At 25.0% G+C, this 12331-nt stretch overlaps 1 protein-coding gene across 2 annotated transcripts in view; it reads right to left on the reverse strand.

Annotated features, from left to right (window-relative positions):
• Positions 1-210: 210 nt before the first annotated feature.
• Positions 211-12331, reverse strand: part of LOC149083282 (neuroligin-3-like) — a 335669-nt gene continuing 323548 nt past the window's right edge. For both annotated transcript variants that reach the window (XM_089236507.1, XM_089236506.1), the window contains one exon: positions 211-882. In XM_089236507.1, the coding sequence (XP_089092633.1) occupies positions 549-882 (334 nt within the window). In that variant the 3' untranslated portion in view covers positions 211-548. The remainder of the gene's footprint in view (positions 883-12331) is intronic.

Genomic DNA, 12331 nt, shown 5'->3' on the forward strand with positions numbered 1-12331 from the left:
GAATTAAGTTCGTTAATTTCAGTGAATTCAATTCAATTCATTCAAGTTCAACTATAACGTTCAGTAGATATACAGCTTTCACTGTTCGAAATAAATTCAACCGTATCTAACATGCATGAATGCATTCATGTTAATAGATTTCCCTTCAATTCATTCAATTACTATTATAATCTGGTTGTATTTTTGCAATTAATTTGAATCTTCATAGCGTTCAGTCCAGTAAAATTTTATTGACGCATCACATTTGCTATAGTTTTCAAGGTTTACTTATACTTACTTATACTTATTTTATCATGTTCTGTATCTATTACCAGTATAGTAATAAAATCCTAACACAGTTCTGTTTATACTATTTTCTTGTATAAATGACTATATCTTTTATTGTACAATAACATACAAATAACATACAATACATTGCTAATATAACATACAAATAACATACAATACATTGCTAATATAACTAGTAACAATAGCGATTATAGCTATTATCAACACACATTCATTTTTTTTCATCAAACAATTATTAAAATTGCATGATTGAAAATTTATCAAAAGGTGTCATATTTCGTATGTTTTATATATAATAGACAAATTAGACTACCAATGGTTAGAAATATTGCTCCAGCAGCAACGCTTACATACAGCGATCCTGTTATAATACGCAATTCTTCTATACCTGGCTCAAGAGTTGGTGAATATGTTGGATGGATTCTATGGCTCAAAAAAGGCACATAGCAAGCCCAGAACTCACACTCCAGCTTTTTATAGTCTCGAATCATAGCCACAGTAAGGTTAGTTGTATTCAAATCAAGAAAGACCAAATTTTCTAAGGTAGCAGGTGGCCAAGTAATCGCATTCATAAAACTGTTTTTCGTAGGATTGCTGAAAGAAAAACAAAAAAATATCACATTATAATGATAATACAAACGCCGAAATATAATTACGAATTATTACAAATTTGACCCACAAAAGAAAATTCAAACAGAAGGATGAATATGGATATGTTTTCTCTATCCATCAATCTATTTATCTATCCATTTTTTGAAAAAATTGACAGTACCGTCCCTTACAGGTATGAAAATTTAAAATTGATACTTTTGTGGGAAATTTTCTTAAAAATTGAAACTGGAGGAATAAATATGAATATGTTTTCTCTATTCGTCATGAAATTTTATACAAGTTAAATATGAAAAATTATGAATACGTACAAAAAATAAATTTTGAAAAAATTGATAGTACCGTCCCTTACAGTTATGAAAAATTAAAATTGATACTTTTGTGTGAAATTTTCTTAAAAATTCAAACTGGAGGGATAAATATGAATATGTTTTCTCTATCCGTCATGAAATTCTATACAAAATAAATATTAAAAATTATGAATACGTGGAAAAAAATTTTTTTGAAAAAATAAACAGTACCGTCCCTTACAGGTATGAAAATTTAAAATTGATACTTTTGTGGGAAATTTTCTAAAAATTCCAAACTGGAGGAATAAATACGGATATGTTTTCTCTATCCGTCATGAAATTTTATACAAATTAAATATGAAAAATTATGAATACGTGGAAAATTTTTTTTTGTTTAAAATTGGCAGTACCGTCCCTTACAGGTATGAAAATTTAAAATTGATACTTTTGTGGGAAATTTTCTTAAAAATTCAAACTGGAGGGATAAATATGAATATGTTTTCTCTATCCGTCATGAAATTTTATAGAAAATGAAAAATTATTAATACGTGGAAAAAATTTTTTTGAAAAAATTGATACTACCGTCTCTTACAGTTATGAAAATTTAAAATTTTGTGGGAAATTTTCTTAAAATTTCAAACTGGAGGGATAAATATGAATATGTTTTCTCTATCCGTCATGAAATTCTATACAAAATAAATATTAAAAATTATGAATACGTGGAAAAAAATTTTTTTGAAAAAATAAACAGTACTGTCCCTTACAGGTATGAAAATTTAAAATTGATACTTTTGTGGGAAATTTTCTAAAAATTCCAAACTGGAGGAATAAATACGGATATGTTTTCTCTATCCGTCATGAAATTATATACAAAATAAATATGAAAAATTATGAATACGTGGAAAAAAATTTTGAAAAAATTGATAGTACCGTCCCTTACAGTTATGAAAATTTAAAATTGATACTTTTGTGGGAAATTTTCTTAAAAATGCCAAACTGGAGGAATAAATATGAATATGTTTTCTCTATCCGTCATGAAATTTTATACAAATTAAATATGAAAAATTATGAATACGTGGAAAAAAATTTTGAAAAAATTGATACTACCGTCTCTTACAGTTATGAAAATTTAAAATTGATACTTTTGTGGGAAATTTTCTTAAAGTTTCAAACTGGAGGGATAAATATGGATATGTTTTCTCTATCCGTCATGAAATTCTATACAAAATAAATATGAAAGATTATGAATACTTGTAAAAAAAAACTTTTGTAAAAATATACAGTACCGTCCCTTACAGGAATGAAAATTTAAAATTGATACTTTTGTGGGAAATTTTCTTAAAAATTCAAACTGGAGGAATAAATATGAATATGTTTTCTCTATCCATCATGAAATTTTATACAAAATAAATATGAAAAATTATGAATACGTGGAAAATAAAGGTTTTGAAAAAATTGATAGTACCGTCCCTTACAGGAAAGAAAATTTGTGAATTTGAAAATACTTTTGTGGGAAATTTTCTTCAGATTCAAACTGCAGGGATAAATATGGATATGTTTTCTCTATCCGTCATGAAATTATATACAAAATAAATATGAAAAATTATGAATACGTACAAAAAATAAATTTTGAAAAAATTGATAGTACCGTCCCTTACAGGAAAGAAAATTTAAAATTGATACTTTTGTGGGAAATTTTCTTAAAATTCCAAACTGGAGGAATAAATATGAATATGTTTTCTCTATCCGTCATGAAATTCTATACAAAATGAAAAATTATTAATACGTGGAAAAATTTTTTTGAAAAAATTGACAGTACCGTCCCTTACAGGTATGAAAATTTAAAATTGATACTTTTGTGGGAAATTTTCTTAAAAATGCCAAACTGGAGGAATAAATATGAATATGTTTTCTCTATCCGTCATGAAATTTTATACAAATTAAATATGAATAATTATGAATACGTACAAAAAATAAATTTTGAAAAAATTGATAGTACCGTCTCTTACAGTTATGAAAATTTAAAATTGATACTTTTGTGGGAAATTTTCTTAAAATTTCAAACTGGAGGGATACTTATGGATATGTTTTCTCTATCCGTCATGAAATTTTACAGAAAATAAATATGAAAAATTATGAATACGTGGAAAAAAATTTTGAAAAAATTGATAGTACCGTCTCTTACAGTTATGAAAATTTAAAATTGATACTTTTGTGGGAAATTTTCTTAAAATTCCAAACTGGAGGAATAAATATGAATATGTTTTCTCTATCCGTCATGAAATTCTATACAAAATGAAAAATTATTAATACGTGGAAAAATTTTTTTGAAAAAATTGACAGTACCGTCTCTTACAGGTATGAAAATTTAAAATTGATACTTTTGTGGGAAATTTTCTTCAGATTCAAACTGGAGGGATACATATGGATATGTTTTCTCTATCCGTCATGAAATTCTATACAAAATAAATATGAAAAATTATGAATACGTACAAAAAATAAATTTTGAAAAAATTGATAGTACCGTCCCTTACAGTTATGAAAATTTAAAATTGATACTTTTGTGGGAAATTTTCTTCAGATTCAAACTGGAGGGATAAATATGGATATGTTTTCTCTATCCGTCATGAAATTATATACAAAATAAATATTAAAAATTATGAATACGTGGAAAAAAAATTTTTTGAAAAAATAAACAGTACCGTCCCTTACAGGTATGAAAATTTAAAATTGATACTTTTGTGGGAAATTTTCTTAAATATGAATATGTTTTCTCTATCCGTCATGAAATTCTATACAAAATGAAAAATTATTAATACGTGGAAAAATTTTTTTGAAAAAATTGACAGTACCGTCCCTTACAGGTATGAAAATTTAAAATTGATACTTTTGTGGGAAATTTTCTTAAAAATGCCAAACTGGAGGAATAAATATGAATATGTTTTTTCTATCCGTCGTGAAATTTTATACAAATTAAATATGAAAAATTATGAATACGTACAAAAAATAAATTTTGAAAAAATTGATAGTACCGTCTCTTACAGTTATGAAAATTTAAAATTGATACTTTTGTGGGAAATTTTCTTAAAATTTCAAACTGGAGGGATACATATGGATATGTTTTCTCTATCCGTCATGAAATTCTATACAAAATGAAAAATTATTAATACGTGGAAAAATTTTTTTGAAAAAATTGACAGTACCGTCCCTTACAGGTATGAAAATTTAAAATTGATACTTTTGTGGGAAATTTTCTTAAAATTTCAAACTGGAGGGATAAATATGAATATGTTTTCTCTATCCGTCATGAAATTCTATACAAAATAAATATTAAAAATTATGAATACGTGGAAAAAAAATTTTTTGAAAAAATAAACAGTACCGTCCCTTACAGGTATGAAAATTTAAAATTGATACTTTTGTGGGAAATTTTCTAAAAATTCCAAACTGGAGGAATAAATACGGATATGTTTTCTCTATCCGTCATGAAATTATATACAAAATAAATATGAAAAATTATGAATACGTGGAAAAAAATTTTGAAAAAATTGATAGTACCGTCTCTTACAGTTATGAAAATTTAAAATTGATACTTTTGTGGGAAATTTTCTTAAAGTTTCAAACTGGAGGGATAAATATGGATATGTTTTCTCTATCCGTCATGAAATTATATACAAAATAAATATGAAAAATTATGAATACGTACAAAAAATAAATTTTGAAAAAATTGATAGTACCGTCCCTTACAGTTATGAAAAATTAAAATTGATACTTTTGTGGGAAATTTTCTTAAAAATTCAAACTGGAGGAATAAATATGAATATGTTTTCTCTATCCGTCATGAAATTCTATACAAAATGAAAAATTATTAATACGTGGAAAAATTTTTTTGAAAAAATTGACAGTACCGTCCCTTACAGGTATGAAAATTTAAAATTGATACTTTTGTGGGAAATTTTCTTAAAAATGCCAAACTGGAGGAATAAATATGAATATGTTTTTTCTATCCGTCGTGAAATTTTATACAAATTAAATATGAAAAATTATGAATACGTACAAAAAATAAATTTTGAAAAAATTGATAGTACCGTCTCTTACAGTTATGAAAATTTAAAATTGATACTTTTGTGGGAAATTTTCTTAAAATTTCAAACTGGAGGGATACATATGGATATGTTTTCTCTATCCGTCATGAAATTCTATACAAAATGAAAAATTATTAATACGTGGAAAAATTTTTTTGAAAAAATTGACAGTACCGTCCCTTACAGGTATGAAAATTTAAAATTGATACTTTTGTGGGAAATTTTCTTAAAATTTCAAACTGGAGGGATAAATATGAATATGTTTTCTCTATCCGTCATGAAATTCTATACAAAATAAATATTAAAAATTATGAATACGTGGAAAAAAATTTTTTTGAAAAAATAAACAGTACCGTCCCTTACAGGTATGAAAATTTAAAATTGATACTTTTGTGGGAAATTTTCTAAAAATTCCAAACTGGAGGAATAAATACGGATATGTTTTCTCTATCCGTCATGAAATTATATACAAAATAAATATGAAAAATTATGAATACGTGGAAAAAAATTTTGAAAAAATTGATAGTACCGTCTCTTACAGTTATGAAAATTTAAAATTGATACTTTTGTGGGAAATTTTCTTAAAGTTTCAAACTGGAGGGATAAATATGGATATGTTTTCTCTATCCGTTATGAAATTATATACAAAATAAATATGAAAAATTATGAATACGTACAAAAAATAAATTTTGAAAAAATTGATAGTACCGTCCCTTACAGTTATGAAAAATTAAAATTGATACTTTTGTGGGAAATTTTCTTAAAAATTCAAACTGGAGGAATAAATATGAATATGTTTTCTCTATCCGTCATGAAATTCTATACAAAATGAAAAATTATTAATACGTGGAAAAATTTTTTTGAAAAAATTGACAGTACCGTCCCTTACAGGTATGAAAATTTAAAATTGATACTTTTGTGGGAAATTTTCTTAAAAATGCCAAACTGGAGGAATAAATATGAATATGTTTTTTCTATCCGTCGTGAAATTTTATACAAATTAAATATGAAAAATTATGAATACGTACAAAAAATAAATTTTGAAAAAATTGATAGTACCGTCTCTTACAGTTATGAAAATTTAAAATTGATACTTTTGTGGGAAATTTTCTTAAAATTTCAAACTGGAGGGATACATATGGATATGTTTTCTCTATCCGTCATGAAATTCTATACAAAATGAAAAATTATTAATACGTGGAAAAATTTTTTTGAAAAAATTGACAGTACCGTCCCTTACAGGTATGAAAATTTAAAATTGATACTTTTGTGGGAAATTTTCTTAAAATTTCAAACTGGAGGGATAAATATGAATATGTTTTCTCTATCCGTCATGAAATTCTATACAAAATAAATATTAAAAATTATGAATACGTGGAAAAAAAATTTTTTGAAAAAATAAACAGTACCGTCCCTTACAGGTATGAAAATTTAAAATTGATACTTTTGTGGGAAATTTTCTAAAAATTCCAAACTGGAGGAATAAATACGGATATGTTTTCTCTATCCGTCATGAAATTATATACAAAATAAATATGAAAAATTATGAATACGTGGAAAAAAATTTTGAAAAAATTGATAGTACCGTCTCTTACAGTTATGAAAATTTAAAATTGATACTTTTGTGGGAAATTTTCTTAAAGTTTCAAACTGGAGGGATAAATATGGATATGTTTTCTCTATCCGTCATGAAATTATATACAAAATAAATATGAAAAATTATGAATACGTACAAAAAATAAATTTTGAAAAAATTGATAGTACCGTCCCTTACAGTTATGAAAAATTAAAATTGATACTTTTGTGGGAAATTTTCTTAAAAATTCAAACTGGAGGAATAAATATGAATATGTTTTCTCTATCCGTCATGAAATTCTATACAAAATGAAAAATTATTAATACGTGGAAAAATTTTTTTGAAAAAATTGACAGTACCGTCCCTTACAGGTATGAAAATTTAAAATTGATACTTTTGTGGGAAATTTTCTTAAAAATGCCAAACTGGAGGAATAAATATGAATATGTTTTTTCTATCCGTCGTGAAATTTTATACAAATTAAATATGAAAAATTATGAATACGTACAAAAAATAAATTTTGAAAAAATTGATAGTACCGTCTCTTACAGTTATGAAAATTTAAAATTGATACTTTTGTGGGAAATTTTCTTAAAATTTCAAACTGGAGGGATACATATGGATATGTTTTCTCTATCCGTCATGAAATTCTATACAAAATGAAAAATTATTAATACGTGGAAAAATTTTTTTGAAAAAATTGACAGTACCGTCCCTTACAGGTATGAAAATTTAAAATTGATACTTTTGTGGGAAATTTTCTTAAAAATTCAAACTGGAGGAATAAATATGAATATGTTTTCTCTATCCGTCATGAAATTCTATACAAAATAAATATTAAAAATTATGAATACGTGGAAAAAAAATTTTTTGAAAAAATAAACAGTACCGTCCCTTACAGGTATGAAAATTTAAAATTGATACTTTTGTGGGAAATTTTCTTAAAATTTCAAACTGGAGGGATAAATATGAATATGTTTTCTCTATCCGTCATGAAATTCTATACAAAATAAATATGAAAAATTATGAATACGTGGAAAAAAATTTTGAAAAAATTGATACTACCGTCTCTTACAGTTATGAAAATTTGAAATTGATACTTTTGTGAGAAATTTTCTTAAAATTTCAAACTGGAGGGATAAATATGGATATGTTTTCTCTATCCGTCATGAAATTATATACAAAATAAATATGAAAAATTATGAATACGTACAAAAAATAAATTTTGAAAAAATTGATAGTACCGTCTCTTAAAGTTATGAAAATTTAAAAGTGATACTTTTGTGGAAAATTTTCTTAAAATTTCAAACTGGAGGGATAAATATGAATATGTTTTCTCTATCCGTCATGAAATTCTATAGAAAATAAATATGAAAGATTATGAATACTTGGAAAAAAAAATTTTGAAAAAATATACAGTACCGTCCCTTACAGGTATGAAAATTTAAAATTGATACTTTTGTGGGAAATTTTCTTAAAAATTCAAACTGGAGGGATAAATATGAATATGTTTTCTCTATCCGTCTTGAAATTCTATACAAAATGAAAAATTATTAATACGTGGAAAAATTTTTTTGAAAAAATTGACAGTACCGTCCCTTACAGGTATGAAAATTTAAAATTGATACTTTTGTGGGAAATTTTCTTAAAAATGCCAAACTGGAGGAATAAATATGAATATGTTTTTTCTATCCGTCGTGAAATTTTATACAAATTAAATATGAAAAATTATGAATACGTACAAAAAATAAATTTTGAAAAAATTGATAGTACCGTCTCTTACAGTTATGAAAATTTAAAATTGATACTTTTGTGGGAAATTTTCTTAAAATTTCAAACTGGAGGGATACATATGGATATGTTTTCTCTATCCGTCATGAAATTCTATACAAAATGAAAAATTATTAATACGTGGAAAATTTTTTTTGAAAAAATTGACAGTACCGTCCCTTACAGGTATGAAAATTTAAAATTGATACTTTTGTGGGAAATTTTCTTAAAGTTTCAAACTGGAGGGATAAATATGGATATGTTTTCTCTATCCGTCATGAAATTATATACAAAATAAATATGAAAAATTATGAATACGTACAAAAAATAAATTTTGAAAAAATTGATAGTACCGTCCCTTACAGTTATGAAAAATTAAAATTGATACTTTTGTGGGAAATTTTCTTAAAAATTCAAACTGGAGGAATAAATATGAATATGTTTTCTCTATCCGTCATGAAATTCTATACGAAATGAAAAATTATTAATACGTGGAAAAATTTTTTTGAAAAAATTGACAGTACCGTCCCTTACAGGTATGAAAATTTAAAATTGATACTTTTGTGGGAAATTTTCTTAAAAATGCCAAACTGGAGGAATAAATATGAATATGTTTTCTCTATCCGTCATGAAATTTTATACAAATTAAATATGAAAAATTATGAATACGTACAAAAAATAAATTTTGAAAAAATTGATAGCACCGTCTCTTACAGTTATGAAAATTTAAAATTGATACTTTTGTGGGAAATTTTCTTAAAAATTCAAACTGGAGGGACAAATATGAATATGTTTTCTCTATCCGTCATGAAATTCTATACAAAATAAATATGAAAAATTATGAATACAGGGAAAATAAGGTTTTTGAAAAAATTGATAGTACCGTCCCTTACAGGAAAGAAAATTTAAAATTGATACTTTTGTGGGAAATTTTCTTCAGATTCAAACTGGAGGGATAAATATGGATATGTTTTCTCTATCCGTCATGAAATTCTATACAAAATAAATATGAAAAATTATGAATACGTGGAAAAAAATTTTGAAAAAATTGATACTACCGTCTCTTACAGTTATGAAAATTTGAAATTGATACTTTTGTGAGAAATTTTCTTAAAATTTCAAACTGGAGGGATAAATATGGATATGTTTTCTCTATCCGTCATGAAATTATATACAAAATAAATATGAAAAATTATGAATACGTACAAAAAATAAATTTTGAAAAAATTGATAGTACCGTCTCTTACAGTTATGAAAATTTAAAAGTGATACTTTTGTGGAAAATTTTCTTAAAATTTCAAACTGGAGGGATAAATATGAATATGTTTTCTCTATCCGTCATGAAATTCTATAGAAAATAAATATGAAAGATTATGAATACAGGGAAAATAAGGTTTTTGAAAAAATTGATAGTACCGTCCCTTACAGGAAAGAAAATTTAAAATTGATACTTTTGTGGGAAATTTTCTTCAGATTCAAACTGGAGGGATAAATATGGATATGTTTTCTCTATCCGTCATGAAATTCTATACAAAATAAATATGAAAAATTATGAATACGTGGAAAAAAATTTTGAAAAAATTGATACTACCGTCTCTTACAGTTATGAAAATTTAAAATTGATACTTTTGTGGGAAATTTTCTTAAAATTTCAAACTGGAGGGATACTTATGGATATGTTTTCTCTATCCGTCATGAAATTTTACAGAAAATAAATATGAAAAATTATGAATACGTGGAAAAAAATTTTGAAAAAATTGATAGTACCGTCTCTTACAGTTATGAAAATTTAAAATTGATACTTTTGTGGGAAATTTTCTTAAAATTCCAAACTGGAGGAATAAATATGAATATGTTTTCTCTATCCGTCATGAAATTCTATACAAAATGAAAAATTATTAATACGTGGAAAAATTTTTTTGAAAAAATTGACAGTACCGTCTCTTACAGGTATGAAAATTTAAAATTGATACTTTTGTGGGAAATTTTCTTCAGATTCAAACTGGAGGGATACATATGGATATGTTTTCTCTATCCGTCATGAAATTCTATACAAAATAAATATGAAAAATTATGAATACGTACAAAAAATAAATTTTGAAAAAATTGATAGTACCGTCCCTTACAGTTATGAAAATTTAAAATTGATACTTTTGTGGGAAATTTTCTTCAGATTCAAACTGGAGGGATAAATATGGATATGTTTTCTCTATCCGTCATGAAATTATATACAAAATAAATATTAAAAATTATGAATACGTGGAAAAAAAATTTTTTGAAAAAATAAACAGTACCGTCCCTTACAGGTATGAAAATTTAAAATTGATACTTTTGTGGGAAATTTTCTTAAATATGAATATGTTTTCTCTATCCGTCATGAAATTCTATACAAAATGAAAAATTATTAATACGTGGAAAAATTTTTTTGAAAAAATTGACAGTACCGTCCCTTACAGGTATGAAAATTTAAAATTGATACTTTTGTGGGAAATTTTCTTAAAAATGCCAAACTGGAGGAATAAATATGAATATGTTTTTTCTATCCGTCGTGAAATTTTATACAAATTAAATATGAAAAATTATGAATACGTACAAAAAATAAATTTTGAAAAAATTGATAGTACCGTCTCTTACAGTTATGAAAATTTAAAATTGATACTTTTGTGGGAAATTTTCTTAAAATTTCAAACTGGAGGGATACATATGGATATGTTTTCTCTATCCGTCATGAAATTCTATACAAAATGAAAAATTATTAATACGTGGAAAAATTTTTTTGAAAAAATTGACAGTACCGTCCCTTACAGGTATGAAAATTTAAAATTGATACTTTTGTGGGAAATTTTCTTAAAATTTCAAACTGGAGGGATAAATATGAATATGTTTTCTCTATCCGTCATGAAATTCTATACAAAATAAATATTAAAAATTATGAATACGTGGAAAAAAAATTTTTTGAAAAAATAAACAGTACCGTCCCTTACAGGTATGAAAATTTAAAATTGATACTTTTGTGGGAAATTTTCTAAAAATTCCAAACTGGAGGAATAAATACGGATATGTTTTCTCTATCCGTCATGAAATTATATACAAAATAAATATGAAAAATTATGAATACGTGGAAAAAAATTTTGAAAAAATTGATAGTACCGTCTCTTACAGTTATGAAAATTTAAAATTGATACTTTTGTGGGAAATTTTCTTAAAGTTTCAAACTGGAGGGATAAATATGGATATGTTTTCTCTATCCGTCATGAAATTATATACAAAATAAATATGAAAAATTATGAATACGTACAAAAAATAAATTTTGAAAAAATTGATAGTACCGTCCCTTACAGTTATGAAAAATTAAAATTGATACTTTTGTGGGAAATTTTCTTAAAAATTCAAACTGGAGGAATAAATATGAATATGTTTTCTCTATCCGTCATGAAATTCTATACAAAATGAAAAATTATTAATACGTGGAAAAATTTTTTTGAAAAAATTGACAGTACCGTCCCTTACAGGTATGAAAATTTAAAATTGATACTTTTGTGGGAAATTTTCTTAAAAATGCCAAACTGGAGGAATAAATATGAATATGTTTTTTCTATCCGTCGTGAAATTTTATACAAATTAAATATGAAAAATTATGAATACGTACAAAAAATAAATTTTGAAAAAATTGATAGTACCGTCTCTTACAGTTATGAAAATTTAAAATTGAT

This window comes from Pholcus phalangioides, unplaced genomic scaffold (genome assembly GCF_987345545.1).
Source record: "Pholcus phalangioides strain wild (caught in Gottingen) unplaced genomic scaffold, Ppha-v1.0 ptg000009l_1, whole genome shotgun sequence".
Taxonomy (NCBI): Eukaryota; Metazoa; Arthropoda; class Arachnida; order Araneae; family Pholcidae; genus Pholcus; species Pholcus phalangioides.